This window comes from Peromyscus californicus, unplaced genomic scaffold, assembly GCF_007827085.1.
Source record: "Peromyscus californicus insignis strain IS unplaced genomic scaffold, ASM782708v3 Scaffold_2__1_contigs__length_46816999, whole genome shotgun sequence".
Classification (NCBI taxonomy): domain Eukaryota; kingdom Metazoa; phylum Chordata; class Mammalia; order Rodentia; family Cricetidae; genus Peromyscus; species Peromyscus californicus.
Genome location: NW_026294540.1, coordinates 45,954,124 through 45,970,786, shown reverse-complemented (window position 1 = coordinate 45,970,786; position 16,663 = coordinate 45,954,124). Strand labels below are relative to the sequence as shown.

General features: G+C 44.6%; 1 protein-coding gene across 1 annotated transcript; it reads right to left on the bottom strand.

Moving 5' to 3' along the window:
- Positions 1 to 4,061: 4,061 nt before the first annotated feature.
- LOC128120681 (CD209 antigen-like protein C) lies at positions 4,062 to 9,617 on the bottom strand. Its single transcript, XM_052754833.1, has 5 exons — positions 9,554 to 9,617; positions 7,960 to 8,085; positions 6,492 to 6,643; positions 5,560 to 5,669; positions 4,062 to 4,203 (listed from the first exon to the last, which is right to left on the bottom strand). Exons 1-5 carry the CDS (start codon positions 9,615 to 9,617, stop codon positions 4,062 to 4,064), a joined length of 594 nt encoding a protein of 197 aa, XP_052610793.1.
- Between the last annotated feature and the right edge of the window lie 7,046 nt (positions 9,618 to 16,663).

The window sequence follows — 16,663 nt, the reverse complement described above, 5'->3', positions numbered from 1 at the left end:
TGCTGCTGTCCTTCAGTGCCCTTGACTGCTGGCAACATCAGCTTTTAATTTCCACACATCTGCTCCTCACTCTCTGAACTTGGAAAGAGAAAAGGGGAAGTGGGGACCAGCACCAGAAGAGGCCAGAGGGAGGTGCTGAGCATCTGACACAGCAGGACTTCCCATGAATTTAGGGGAGGGCTATGGAGGTGTGTTAGGTACTTCCTTCATTGCTGCTACCAAATACCTGATGAAAACAACTCAAAGAAACACAGGGTTTCAGTTTGGGTATTGACTAGCAGTGTGAGGGTGCAGTTCACCCAGTGTGGAAGTGAGAGTGACCACAACCTAAGGAAACTGCTCACGTTGACACCATAGGAAGCAGAGAGGGAGAAGAGAGTCCGTGTGCAGCTCACTTTCTCCTCTTCCTGCCACCCTCTGACCCTAGATCCAGGAACACTAGTGGGGACTCTGCAGCAGCTTTTCTCAGGGAGAAGTTTCTTTCTGGGCTCCTGTGCTGTCTGCAATGTCAACTGAAACTGCAGTGGAGGGCGATGTCTACACAGCTCTGGAATGCTGTGCACCAGCACAATCCTTTCCACAGGAGTGCTGCTGCCATGTGTGAACTTGTGGCCCCCAGAGCTGTAAGGGAAACCTCACCGGAGTCTGTTGGCCCAGGTGCTGAGACAGTTCAAGGACTGAGTGTCAGTCCCTGCCCTGAATTCCTGCCCTGACTTCTCTGGATGTCAGATTACAAGGTTTAAGATGAAATAAACCCCTTCCTCCCCGAGTTGCTTTTGGTCACTGTGTTTTATCAGCAGCAGAGACCCCAGTGGAGACAATAGTGACTCTAGCTTGACACAACTAACCAGCATATGGACTAGGATTTGACTGTAGGGAAACAGTGAGTTTGTCTGAGAGGCTGAGGGCCTGACCCAGTAGATGAAGGTGGCTGTTTCTTCAAGGCTGTTCCAGCAAAAGACAGGATAAACACAGAGTCTTAATGACAAACACTGCTTTCATCATTCACCTTCCTGACTGATGCACCTTGTCCTTCTGTTCCTTCTTTCACAAACACTTTGTGACTCTTACTCATTTATTTACTTATTTTTAACGCACTAACCCAATTAGTGCTTTCTATATGCACATGAGTGTGTGGTCATCCACCAGGACATGGGCAACCTACAGGGGACCTCACCCAAACAAAAGTGACTCTCCCTCCATCAGTGGCCATCAGCTGCCAACAGCTCCTCAGCTGGTGGTAGGGCCTAGGGAGAGCCTTTTCTCTCCTTGGTAGAGTTTTTAACTGGTTTGATCTTGCACTGGTTTGATTCAGGCAGGTAAGCACAGTTACTGTGACCTCAGGAGTGCAGCAGCATGTCCTGTCCAGAGGACATTTCATAGCATTCCTCCCCATGGTTAGGCTCTTACACTCTTTGTTAGCAGTTCAGGCAAATACCTAGGCAGCTCCCAGGGTCTTAGGGCTGTAAGTCACATAATCTATGTGCATGCGCTGCCTGTCTGCATAAGCCTCTACACATGCACTAGAACCCCCTTTAAAGGCAAGCTCCACCCATTCCTTGATCTCTTTCCCACTGCCCCTGGGAGAGGCCAGCAGGCAAGGGGGCCCTTGCACCTCAACCAATCATTTCTTCCCTCTCCCATCCCCTCCCATCCCTCCCTCTCCCTTCCCTTCCCCTCCCCCGCGCCTCTTCCAATCATTCCCTCTTTCTCCCTTCTCTGCTCTTCTCTCAACTCTTGTCTCCCCCTTAATAAACCCTCCACGTGACCCTGTCACATGGTGTGTCTGTCTGCTCTTGCCCTCCGTTTTAACAGTCTTCCCTCCCCTCTTCTGAGTGTTTTAAGAATCTCGGCAGAGGAGAGGGGATCAGGTTCACCTAGGTATCTCAACATGGAAGGCTTGGTGTTTGCTTAGTTTCTTTTCCTGCTTTTCATACTGTGTGGAGCAAATTCTGGGAACACTGGCCCCCAGTTAGAGCCCTTTAACAGTGGCAGTGGGATTTCTGAACACAGAGAACCAGCCTCCACAGTTGATACTGTGGACCAAGGAGAGTCAAGCAATCTGAAAAGTAAACAAGATTCCCAGGAATTTTATTCCTAAAGTGACAAATTGAAATAACTGAAGGCCTAAATCATTAAAATGCTCACTACCATAATATCTCTCTTTAGACCTTCAGAGCCTAAAACATCTGGTGACTTCCTCTCTTTCTCCCTCCCTCCCTTCCTATTCATGTGTAAACATGTGTGCCTGCATGAGTTTATGAGCACCACATGACATGGATGCTTGCCACCATCAGAAGAGGGTGTTACATCTCCCAGAACTGAAGTTACAGGTCACTTGGGGCCACCCAATGTGGGTGCTTGAAACTGAAGCTAGGCCCTCTTCAAGAGGAATAAGAGCTCTTAGCCACTGAGTCATCTCTCCAGTCCCTAGTGGCTTCTAACTATTAATTAAATTTGTTCTTAAACAATTCCCCACATGTATAAAGTGCACACTGACCACACTTGATCCTTAGCCTCTTCCATCTCCCTAACACCTCTGTCCACTCCCTACCCTCCAATGAACCTCACCCATGCCCACATCTGTTTATTCTGTTTGTGACCTACTGAATCTAACCAGGGTCATGTGTGTGACCCTGGAGCTGGTGCTCTTCATTGGAAACTGGTGGGCTCAGCAGTGAGTACACAACCAAGGACAATGACTTCCTCTCTCAGAACCTCTTAACAGCTGTTCCAAGGTCATGGATTGGGCCCTGATAGCACCTGACCATTACTTGACTGATAGGGCAAGTCTTGCATGGGTCCAGGGCAGGCAACTGCTGTTGTGAGTTAGTGATTGCAATAGTTGTGTGGATTCTAGAGAATGGCATTTGCAGCCCTTGACTCTACCTTCTGCCTCTTACATGCTCTCTGTACCCTTTTCCAGAATGTTGCCTGAGCCTTTCAGGAGGGATGTCTATATGCCTTGTTTAGTGCTGAGGCCACAACTCTCACTCATTCTCAGCATCTTGAACAGCCACCAGTGTCTGAATTCACTGCTGTTCATTGTAAGAATGCTTTCTTAATGCCCGCCCATCCTGACCCAATCTCTTCCTAGACATCACCTATGAGAAGCTTGAAAGTGGCTGCCAGGTTTAACTTTCTGAAAAGTAACATGTCTGTTTAAAGAAAATTGAACCGTGTTATAGGTCAGGATAAACTTCAACACTCCAGGTAGGAGGATAAAGGAGACATATGCTGTAGATAAGAATGGTTCACTCAGGAGATAGCTTTACTGCTTATGCTCTCCCTGTACCTCTTCCTCTCCTAATAAAGACATTAGCATACTTGGGTTTCCCAAGATGAACCTTAGATGGTGATAGCCCTGCCTGTTCCAGGAAGCCAGATGTTAATACACCTGATTCCTTTGTGCTGATTATCATCTCTTAAGTATTGCATCTGACTGACATACTTTTCTGTTGCCATGATAAAAATACCCAGACAGAAAGCAATATAGGGATGGAAGGGTTTATTTTGGCTTATTGCTCCAAAGAGATAGAGTTCATCATGGTTGTAGAGACATAGCAACAGGCAGGGAAAGGTAAAGCATGGCATCGGGAACAGGAAGCTGGCTGATCACACTTTCATCCAGACACAAGACACAGAGTGAGAACAGCAGATGAGGTGAGAATATAAACTCCAAAACACACCCCTAATGATGTGCTTTCTCTAGCAAGGGTCCAGCTGCTGAAGTTCCATCAACTCCTCAAACAGCACCACCTACTGGAGACCAAGTGTTCAAATAGGCAAGCCTCTGGGGGACAATCTCAGTCAAACCAACACAATGGTAAGCAATCCAGAATTTTCTCCAGGAAGAAAGCTGAAAATATGGGTCAGAACCATAGTCTCAACCAAAGAAACTGTACGCACAGGGGAAAAGGTGTGTGTAAAAGTAGAGTCCAGATCTATTGGTGAGAGCCCAGTATCCACAGAAAGGCAGAAGGAACTGAAATGAATGTACTTCAAGTTTGACTAAGTGATAAATCGGTTGGACAAACGATGGCCATGGAGGTGGGCAGATTTCACCTAGAGCAGGGAGATGCAGGCTTCTTGCAGATCCAGAATTTCTCTAAGGAACATGAGTTATCATTCCATCCATTTTCTGAAAAGTCTGCACAGTCTTCATCGTAAACGTTGTTGGGCTCCCCTCGAGACCAATATTGGCTGAAATTGAAAATCCCCAAACAACATGAGCCTCTGTCCCAGCCTATATTGTCACTATATCTAACTTGTGACACTGAAGTGCTTGAAGTATTTGTGTAAGAAACCCTTATACAGAATCAAGAGACTTCAAATTGTGAAACTGACACATTTTAATCATTGGTTTTGCAGAATCATGTCAGCTGGACCAAAGGCAAAAATTGGCTCCCATTCAGATTTGATGCAAAGCAGTGGTTTTTATATTCCTTACTGCATTTACTGTCCCCCTTTATTCCTTAATGGCTCAGTTCTTCAGCAGGGAACATTCTTCCCAGCATCTAGTATAGCCTCCTTCTCAAATTCCCCATTCTATTGAGTCAGGACACAAAACCTTGTCTAACAAGGGACTTGAGATTCCCTCCCCACCATCCCTGTCACATGGACTGAGTCACATAGCAGCTTCCTGTCACTCTTTAACCCTAATCTAAACTGAGATCTCCTGACATGCAAGTGCCAGCTGTGGAAATCTGGGGCCCAGTGTTTCTTGCTTATCTGTGATTCTTTGATGATCTCTATCATGCCTCATACTGAAAATGGAACATTAAGACATCTCAGAGCCAACTGACATTCTGAACCAGCCTGGTTTATAATCTCCCATGTTTCTTTCCATGGACATCAAGAGAACGGCCTTGGCCTCCTTCCTTCCACCTGTTTCTTTTCATGTCTCCATGGTATGAGGCAGTTCCTTTGTAGCTCACTTTACATCATGGATCTTTAAGTATGACAAGCTGTATTTTTGTTTGTTTGTTTTGAGACAGGGTTTCTCTGTGTGGCTTTGTAGCTTGTCCTGGAACTCACTCTGTTTACCAGGCTGGCCTCGAACTCATAGAGATATGCCTGCCTTTGCCTCCTGAGTGCTGGGATTAAAGGCATTTGCCACCACTACCCGGTGACAAGCTGTATTTTTAAGGCAACCATACTCCTGTATTTAGATTCTCTTAGTACCCTGAACTGGATCATTCGTTGCCTCAGAACTAATCCTTTTGAGCACAACAACCTCCATTTTCATTGTTTCAGGTGAGTCTGCTTGCAAAGTCCATCTCAATTGGTCTTGGTGGACAGTTCACATTTCCTATTAGGAGAAGTTGGGGAGGGTCATCAAATCCTCACCTGAGATTCCACCCCCGCAGTGAGTAAGAACTATTCACACATCCCTAGGGAAGAATTTCTGCAATATCTATCAAAGAACAGGTGGTGATATCTGATCCCATTTCATTATACATCCCTATAGCCCAACTGCCATATCTAGGAATCCGAGAAGCAGATAGAAACCATAACTATTTCTTGGGGCATAGTTTCACCCCCAACACCATGCATTACCTCCATTTCAGTGGTGAACCATCCAACCACATCCATTTCCCTTCCTGTTTTATGTCCGACAGCCCCATCCAGGCATTGCCTATCTTCTTAGAGGTCTGCTGCAGGAAGCTCTGGAGAGGAAGGGGAAGCCATGACGGTCTCTGCCGTCATTTTCTACCTTGGTCCATAGTTCTGCTTACAGTCTGACCCTCAGCTTTCTAGTGCAACAACAAACCCATATGTGTGCTTAGATACCCCACACACTTTACATGCACACATGCACAGGCACAGAGATGATGATCAGGCCAGACCTCACACAAGTTCTCTCTGGGACAGAGGATTAAGAAGCAGTGTGTGCTATGACAAATCCTATTGTTTGGCATCTGCCTCCCCGTTGTTGCATAAAATAATGTGACATGAAACTTGCTCTCAGATTCCCAAACTTATAGAAGTCTGGTGTTTCCTAGGATCTGGACATCTCTAGGGATTATCTCTTCAGAATAATAAACCGTGTGTGTGTGTGTGTGTGTGTGTGTGTGTGTGTGTGTGTGTGTGTGTGCGCGCATGTGTCTGTGTGCATATGAAGGTGTGTGTGTGTGTGTGTGTGTCTCACAGGACAACTTGTAGGAGTTGGTTCTCTTCCTACCCTGCATTAACAAGCACTGTTACCCACTGATCCACCTTCCAGGCCCCAGGTTAAGACTTTGAACACCAGTGGAAGTCCTGTTACACTGGCCAGCACTCCAGAAGTGTCCCTTTCATATTAAGTGTTCCCTAGAGCAAGCATCCATGTAACCACTTGTGTTGACACACGTTCACATTCTTGGACCAGCCCCTCCCAGTCCATAGCTGTGTTATCTCCCCTTTTCATGTGTAATGATGAATACTTATCTGAAAAATTCTACCTAGCTAAAGCCATGCCCACACAAGTGCAAAGCCCCAGCTCAACACACCTGCTCCTCATGACTCTTGATGACAACAAGTTGGGCCCCCCCTTCCTGGCAGGCGGTGACAGATTCCTTCCAGTTCTGTTGGAACTTGGAGAAGAAGTAACAGTTTCCTTGGAAGAGAGTCCAGTCCCAGGGGCAGGGGCGGCACAGGCGGTCTGTTTGGGAAGGTGAGTCAGGTTAAACACACAGTGGTGTCCATGTACGTGGATCAGTCCAGCCTTTAGGACTTCAAGAGTTGTCACTCTCTCTTGAAACTGCACATGGGGAACCATGTTCCTCTATCTTTTGTAGTGTGTGTTGTATTCTTGTGTGTTCGTGTGTGCGTGTGTGTGTGTGTGTGCACTGTTCTGTGTGTGTGCAAGTGGAGGCCAGATTGAATGTTGGAAGTCTTCCTTCATTGCCATATATTTTTTAATTCTCATATATAAGAAACAGTAAAAATGAAAGAAAAAGACCATCAATTTCAGAGAAAAGCATGGGAGGCTCACAAACAAGGGAAAGAATTTGCGTAATTGTCACTTAGCTAAAAATTTAAATTAAAAAACATATTATTTATTTATTTTTGAATATTTGATACACACAGACAATATCTTTTTGTCTTGCTTTTTAGATTATAATTTAATTAGAACAATTCTCCCTTCCCTTCATCCTTCCAAACCTTCCTATGTATCCCTCTCCACTCTTCTTGGAGTTCATGATCTTTGTAAACTGACTGTTACTGCACGCACATCTGTATGCAGTCATGCACATATGTATGCAGTAATATCTTTTGATCAAATCCCCCCAATGCCCTCCCTTCAGAAGCACCCAACCACTTGACCTTGCCAACTTCATGCACTGCTGTTTTAGTCTACTGTGTCAAGCTAGTACTTCCAGCCAGTGTGTCTGTCCTTCCTTCCTTCCTTCCTTTTATATATTTGTTTACTTATTTCTACATCTCTGTCTGCCTGTTTACATCTCTCTTTCCTTCCTGTCTTACTTTTGAGACTGGTTCTCCCACTGAACCTAGAGCTCCCAGTTATGGCCAGACTATCAAGTGAGTCCTGGAATCTGCCTGTCTCCCCAACACCCCCAAGTAACAGGCATGTGTGACTACACTCAGCTTCTGTGTGGGTGTGAGCAATCCAAACCCAGGTCCTCATGATTGTCAAGAAAGCACTTTATTTGCTGAGCTATATCCCCAGGCACAGTCATTTCCCTCTTAACTTCCTGAGTCTGTCCCCTCCAGGGTAACCCAGGAGGCCATGGCCACCTCACATAAGCACATATCAGAACAGTCAGGAGTCTGGTTTAATTGAACATGTTCTGTGTGCATGGCCCTTGTGTCTAGTGACTGCCATCCTTAATGTTACTCTGTGTTCCCATTCAACAGATAGAGAAACTGAGGGACTGGAGGCCCAGTCTCCAAAGTCACCTCATACCACATGGAAACCTTTTCATACTCTTGGAAATCCATTTTCTGGTCACACACCTAGTCCAGCCTTCAGTTGGTCCAGTTCCTGGTGGATGCGTTGCTTTACCTGCTCCTGCTCCTGCTCCTGCTCCTGCTCCTGCTCCTGCTCCTGCTCCTGCTCCTGGGAGGTAGGAACATCAGAGCCTATGCCAAGAGAGTGAAGATGAAAACATTAAATGCTGATAGATGTAAGAGAGGTAGCCACTGGTTAAGGAAAGGAGCTGACCCCAACTCACCCTTCAGGAATTAGCTCTATTAGAAGGGCTTCAAGACTATGCCCAAGCCTCCAGGTTTGGAAAGAAAACATTACTATATGAAAACAGTGTAACAGGTCCCTAAAACAAGAGAGAGTCTTCCCTTTAACACCTGGAAGAGTTTCTAGCAAGAGTAAGAGAATAGCTTTCAGGACAGGATGACAGATGATGGGACAGGACCACAGCAGCCTTCAGAGAAGTTCCCCAAACAAAGGAAAGATCTGACTTTTACACTTCCAGGGAGTCGCAGGAGTTTCACCCCACATGATTTGTTCAGCATAGCATAGGTGACAAAGAGCACAGAGGGGCCGGGTACATGCACTGGAGGCTGTCAAGTCACACAGAATCTTTTTAACTCTCTGACCCAGAAAAGGAGGGCTGCTAGGAGCTAGGTCTGACTGCTTCAGCTGTGGGATCCAGACTTTAAAGTGACCAGAAGCTCTCAGTACTGACCAGGGCAGCTCCTTCTTGCAGTAAGTTGTGATTGGCATAGAGACTCACAGTGTCTCAATGTGCAAAGGATAAGATCCTCTGGAGATGGGATCGCAGGTGGGATTCTCTAACTCGAACCCTCCCCCAGGAGCTCAGGGATCATCATGAAGGGCTCAGAGAGACTGTGGCAGCCAGAGGCAGTGGAGGACAGCTGCAAAACTGTTTCCTGGACCCCACAGGCCTGATGCTCATGTGGACTCACAGAGCTGTGACTGCAGTTCAAACCTGCTCAGCTAAGCCAGAAAACATCCAAAACAGATGGAGAAGGGACCCATGAATCCCCAACCCTAGGTGAGGAACTATGAGCAACTGATGGCTGCTGTGGGAGGGTCTCTTACCCTCTGTCCCTAGAGGCTACCCATACTCCAGAGGCTGATCTTACACCCATGTATCTGTAGAACAGTAACTGGATTTGGTGGATTATAAAAATGAAGGAGCACATGGAGTTGGGAGGAAAAAGTGCTGGAGACAGGGGAGGAACTGGAGGGTAGGGAGGAAGTAGTAGACTTGATTAAAATATTATATTCACATATGAAATTTGCAAATAATATATTTAAAGGCCAGCCAGTCCAGGATTTAACTAACAGTATTGGGTCCCCAGGAACATCATGCTCAAGTCCCAGCATCTTATTTCAAGCTGTCTCATTGAAGATGAGGAATCCTGGTGCCCAGGGAAGCATGAACCACAGGGCAAATGGAGTCAGACCACACCCCTGAGACTACTTCCTTCCTGCCACACAGGAGTCTTGAGATGACCGGTGACTAGTTCCTAGCAGGCAAGTAAGACCACAGTCAGGGCTCCTGCGTCCCCTCTACCCCAAGCTGAAAGGTTAGATCAGGAAGCCCCAACCTGGAAGTTTCCTGACCTTTGACAAGGACAGCCACGAGGAGAGCGGCCAAGAGCACCAGGGAGATGAGCTGCAGTATCATGATGGACCAATGACAGTCCTGACACCCTGAGGAAAGAAAGTCAAGTGGTCCTGCAGGCCCTTGTCCCTGCCACACCCTGAACCAGAGAGAGCCTAGCCCCTCTTTCCCTTTCTGAACACAGGATTACAGACGCTCAGTCAGCATTCTCCCATTGCCTGGGTTTTCCTGTCCATCATCAGCCACATGAGCATCAGAAGTCTGTTTTCAGCCTCAGCTATCCCAGGACCCTGCATTTCAATCATCCCATTTCAAACTCTCTGACACCAATAACAAAGATCCTCAGGGCCACCACTCCATGAACCACAAGATCAGTTCCCAGATGCCACTTTCACAGGAGCAGGACTTCAGACCTCAGCTCTACTTCTTATGATGGGGCATTCAGCACCCTCCTGTACACCACAGGATTGAGGATTCCTGTTTCCCAGTATGCACCTCACCTAACAGGGCTCCTCTTCCTAGACACTGATTCCCCAAGACACAGAAGGTCAGACTCACCTTTCACCTCTCTAAGACCCAGGAATGAAATAATCAACCTCCTCCTCTGTAGGAGCTAGGAATACAGCCTCCAGCTCTCACTTCTTCAGGACAGAAGAGTCTAGACCATCAGCTCTGCCTTGACAGGCCTCAGGATTCCAGGTTTTCAGAATCAATGTTCTTAGGACTCAGGACTCTAGAGCCCAGCCTCCTCTTCTCCAGTGTCCAGGAGTCAAGTCCTCAAGGGTTCATCTCCTCAAGATCCAGCTTTCCAACTTCACATCTTCCATTCCCCAGACAAAAAGATATAGACCCGCAGGACCATCCCAGGACCCAGGGATCCACAAGCCAGTCTCCCTGCCCCAGTACTGAAGACTCCTGGTTCTGTCCTATCCTTAGTACCTTGCAAACCCTTGTCTACTTCAGAAACTCTTGAAGCCAAGAGGAGGCTGTAGTCCAAGGCTTCTTAGAAATAGCTGGTGCTCCTGATCATAAACTCCGTCACTGAACAGTTGTATCATCTGTCAGAGCCTGAGCAGGCTGAGACCTGAGCTGCCTCTCCTGACTCTTCCCTGAGCTCCCTGCATCCTAGCTCAGTCTTACCTGGGGAGCACAGATGATTCTCCCTCTCTTCCTTGGAGTCACCCATGGTCCTTGCTCTCCAACAGTATGAAGAAATCTAGAGCCCGGTTTGTCTTTGCCACTCCCTTTCCACACTCCTCTAACCTATTCTCAACCAGGAAGAGAAAAGGAGAAGTGGAGATTGTCACCAGATGAGCTACAGGAAGGAGGCTGAGGATCAGACATAGGATGAAATGGACAAGCTCCAGGGATTTCAGGGAGATGAGGATGTTTAGAAGACCAGAGTCAAAAGCATTGGTCTATTCTTGGCAGGACCAATCTCTTGATGCCTTTAACAAAAACATCCCATTCAGGTATAGTACTCCTGGGATCTACACAAAGGTCTCTGTATCCTAATACAGAGGTATCTAACCATCCATGTTCATTGCTGTATCTAACCATCCATGTTCATTGCTTCTAGACTCACAATAGCCAGGAAATGGAAGCAGCCAAGATGCCTATCCACTAACAACTGGGTAATGGTAATGGTAATGGTTTCACACATCCCTATACATATAATTATTCCTCTTGACTTTCATGCTTATTTTAATATCTTTTGTGTGAGTGCAGATGACTGTGCATAAATGCAGCCTTGGGAAGTAGAGACCATAGTCCCCTAGAGCATGCTCCCTAGAAAGACTGGCCATCTGGGTGAGTTGTGAGTCATTCACAGACCATGCCTTGGGAAATAAAGTACAAGAGCAGTCAAAGATGATCCCCAATATCAACCTCAGGCCTCCAAATGCACCTGCCCCCCCAAATACCACTGCCCAGACACATGCAAATGTCATATACATATATGCACATGCTCCTTGCAAACAAACATTATAATAAAATAATTTAAACTTACAAAATAGGCCTGATTTGTTATGTCTCCTGGACCTATAGTGAAGATTAGGAAGGACTTTCCTCATTCTCCCTGAAACCTATTCTTAACTGTCCCCGGGGTTTGTTGCCTTATTTTGCAAATGTCCTCATTCATGGCAGTTTCTAGTGATTGACACTTGGCACTGAATCATCCATTTACATTTGTTTATTCCGTGTTATGAGAAATGTCCAGAATATAGAAACTGATACACTTCCATGTAGTCCGCACACTAGGCAGAGGAGTTCTCTTCATCTTTTAGGGTTTCAACTAATATGAAACCAGGTCCATGGTTTTGATGCAGAAAGGACTTCAGAATGAGGCAGTATCACGCTGAGTTGGAGTTTCTTAAAAATAAATGGTGGTTGGCCGAGATGACTCAGGGGGTAGAGTCTTGCTGTCAACCCTGACCTTGGATTGATCCTGGGACTCACATGGTGAAAGGAGGGAAGGATCTCCCACAAGTTCTCTCCTGACCTTCACACATTCACCATGGCATGTGCACATTCACACACGAGCAGGAACACACAAGAAATAAGTGAGTGAGTAGATGAATGAATGTAGCAAAAACAGAAAAATAGTGATGTGCCCAAGGAAAGAAAAAGTCACACCCCAGAGCTTCTTGAATATTTTTATCTAAGTATTTTAACAGGCACTGTAGCATTTTGGAAACTTTTTGAATTTCATTCCTTTTCAGGATTCTTGAATTTCTTTCAAAACGTTTCTGTCTGCTAACTTGTGAGTGTGCCTTTTATGATTCTTGCTTCCTTTCTGTTAGTGACAGTGAACTCAGTTGACCTTAAACTAACTCCTGCCTACATTGTCCGAAGGTAAGGCAGAGGCGGTGACCAGACACTGGGGATGAGCTACCTGATGTTGCTTCTGCTGCCTCTGCTGCTCCTGGACGGGCATCCCCTTCAGAGTGGGGGCTGGAAACGACTCCTTTAAATCTCTGTCCTTCAAACACACACCTTCAAAGTAATTTAAAAATTGAGATTATAATATAGTTCCATCATTTTCCCTTCCCTGTTCCCCTCCAAACCCTCCCATATACTCCCCTTGATCATTTCAGATTCACCTAAATACCTGAATATAACCTGCCCAGTCTGTATGAAGTTCCTTGTGTGTATAGGTTCACGGCTGACTGTAGATGTAACCAACCATCTTATTAAATAAGAAACACAGAGCCAATTCAGAGAAGAAAGCCAAGAGGTCAGAGCTAAGAGCCTTACCCTTCCTGCTTCAGTGATTCTCTTCAGCCAAGAGAACTCTCGGAAAGGGAGCCTACTTCCTGTATGTTTGTCTTTATATAGTCTTTCTGTTCTGTCTTCTCATTGGTTGTAAACCCAAACACATGACTGCCTCATCACTGCCTGTCTGTAGAGACTTCCCGATCTTCTATGGTTGGTATTGAGATTAAAGGCATGTGTTTCCAATGCTGGCTGTATCCTTGAACACACAGAGATCTACCTAGCTCTGTCTACCAAGTGCTGGGATTAAAGGCATGTGCCACCACCGCCACGCTCTTGCTATGGCTCTAATAGCTCTGACCCCCGGGCAACTTTATTTATTAACATACAATTAAAATCACATTTCAGTACATATAAAATACCACCATAGCTGACAATTTCATCTTGGATAACCAATTGGTGAACTCTTCACTGGAGAAGACATTTCTACTCTCAGTATTCATTAGTTGCCTGTAGTACTTTGTTCAGGGTTAAGATCTCATGATCTTTCCCTGATGCACTTTGGCATGTCTCTTGTTTTGTACCTGTTCAGCTCATGTTCAGGTGGTCATGTTGGTGAGACTTTAAGGGTATAACTTCTGACATCACTAGGAGACATAACTTCACAGCAAACTCCCTGTTCCTCTGGCTCATACAATATTTATGGCCTTCTTCCACACTGTTCCTTAAGCATTAGGTCTAAGTTTTATGCTGTTGATGTATCCATTGGAACTGGGCTCCACAACTCTGCTTTTTAATTGGTGTGGTTTCTTTGATGGTCAGTGTCTATTTCATTGAGAACTTTCCTTGACAAGGGGTGAGAACTACACTTGCCTGTGGATATAACAACAGATGTTTAGAGTGTAGTTAGGGATTATGATGGTTTAGTGGAGTTTTGGTTGTGGTTTTTCCTCCAAGATGTATGACATCTCTAGCCCTGGGTAGCTGGATAGCTTTCCAATACAAGGCATGATTTCTCTCTTTTGGAGGGCTCTCAAGTCCAATCAGAGAGCTGTTGGTTGTTGCCAAGGAATTAATGCCACTACTGCTCTCTTTAGTGTTATCATGCCATGTTGTTCATTGTTGTGGCTCATAGGCAAATTTTAAATTTTTTTTATTGAAAATAGATTCTTTGTCATTCTGTGCCCCTCCCCCCAGCCACTGAAGCCCCAGGGACCAGGCAGCTGCCTCTACTCCCACCCCCTCACCAAGAAAACAAACCCCCCTGACACCAAAGACTACCAGACTTATAAGTCCATCCTGTATTGATTGGCAATAGCTGCCATCTGAGACACAGAATCCATCAGCACTGACTGGACCAAGAGCCTGGATTTGACAAGACTTCCTATTAGACCAACAGTATCAATCAGACCAAGAGAGGTTCCCTCAGACACAGATAACACTTGCACAGAGTAGAGGAAGAGATGGGTAGATGCCAGTGCAAAAATACTGCCAACAACATAAAGACCAATATGAACCTAGGGGTTCTACATCAGCAAGACCTGAACATCCCAATGCAGAAGAATCAGAAGAAATCGATGATAAAAATGACTTTAAGATGATGATAGAGGCCTTTAAAGAGGAAATGAAAATTTTCCTTAAAGAAATTGAAGAAAAAACAAACAAAAAATTGGAAGAAATCAATAAATCCCTTAAAGAAGGCCAAGAACAAGCTATTAGACAGGCGAAGGAAACAGTCCAAGATTTGAAAATGGAAATAGAGGCAATAGAAGACTCAAACTGAGGGAATGCTGGAAGTGGAAAGTCTGAGTAAATGAACAGGAACTATAGATGCAAGCATAACCAACAGAATAGAAGAGATGGAAGAGAGAATCTCTGGCATGGAGGCTACAACAGAGGAAATAGATTCATCAGTCAAAGAAAACACTAAAGCCCAAAAAGTCATAACACAAAACATCTAGGAAATTTGGGACACCATTAAAAGACCAAAACTAAGAATGGTAAGGATAGAAGGAGAAGAATACCAACTCAAAGGCACAGAAAATGTATTCAACAATATTATAAAAGAAAACTTTTCCAACCTGTAGCTGGAGTTTTCCAGCCTGGCCCACAGTCAGGACAAATCTCTCTCACCTGCCAGTCCCACAGCCGTTCAGACCCAACCAAGTAAACACAGAGACTTATATTGGTTACAAACTGTATGGCCGTACCAGGCTTCTTGCTAACTGTTCTTACAGCTTAAATTAATCCATTTCTATAAATCTATACCTTGTCACGTGTCTCAGGGCTTACCGGCATCTTCACATGCTGTTTCTCATCGTGGTGGCTGGCAGTGTCTCTGACTCAGCTTTCCACTTCCCAGCTTTATTCTCCTCCTTGTCCCGCCTATACTTCCTCCTCCTAACTACTGGCCAATCAGTGTTTTATTTACTAACCAATCAGAGCAACACATTTGCCATACAGAACATCCCACAGCACCAACCTAAAGAAGAAAATGCCTATGAAGATACAAGAAGCTTACAGAACACTAAATAAACTGGTTCCAAAAAAAGTCCCCTCTCCACATAATAATCAAACCACTAAACATACAGAATAAAGAAAAAGTATTAAGAGCTGCAAAGGAAAAAGGATAAATAACACATAAAGACAGACCTATCAGAATAACACTGGAATTCTCAATGGAGATTCAGAAAGCCAGAAGGTCCTGGACAGATGTTATGCAGACATTAAGAGACCATGGATGCCAAATCAGATTATTATACCCAGAAAAACTCTCCATTGCCATAGATGGAGTAAACAAAATATTCCATGATAAAACCAGATTTGAACAATACCTATGCCTAAATCCAGCACTAGAAGGAAAAATCCAACATAAGGAAGTTAGTTACACCCATGAAAACACAGGCAATAGATAATCCCACACCAACAAATACCAGTGAAGGGAAACACACAATACTACCATCAAAAAAATAACAGGAATTAACAATCACTGGTCATTAATATCCCTGAATATTAATGGACTCAACTCACCTATAAAAAGACCCAGGCTGATAGAATGAATATGAAAAGAGAATCCATCCTTCTGCTGCATACAAGAAACACACCTCAACTTCAAAGACAGGTACTACATCAGAGCAAAAGCCTAGGAAAAGACTTTCAAATCAAATGGACTTAAGAAGCAAGCCAGTGTAGCTAATATCTAACAAGATAGACTTCAAACTAAAATCAATCCAAACAGATTGGGAAGGACTACATATTTATCACAGGGGAAATCCACCAAGATGAAGTCTCATTTCTGAACATTTATACCCCAAATACAAAGGCACCCACACTTGTAAAAGGAACATTACTAAAGTTTAAATTGCACATCAAACCTCAAACACTAGTAGTGGGGAATTCAACACCCCACTCTCACAAATGGACAGGTCTGCCAGACAGAAACTTAATAGAGAAGTAAGGGAACTAACAGATATTATGACTCAAATGGACTTAATAGATATCTACAGAACATTCCACCCTAACAAGAAAGAATATACCTTCTTCTCAGCACCCCATGGAACCTTGTTTAAAGTCAACCACAGAATTGGTCACAAAGCAAATCTCAACAGATACAAAAAAATTGGAATAATCTCCTGTATTTTATCAGACCACCATGGCTTAAAGTTAGATTTCAACAACAATAAAAATTACAGGAAGTCTACAATCTCAAGGAAACTGAATAATGCCCAAATGAATCCATCACCAATGGGTCAAGGAAGAAATAAAGAAAGAATTTAAAGACTTCCTAGAATTCAATGAAAATGAAAGTACAACATACCCAAACATATGGGACACTATTAAAGCAGTGCTAGTAGGAAAATTCATAGCACTAAATGCCTACATAAAGAAGTTGGAGA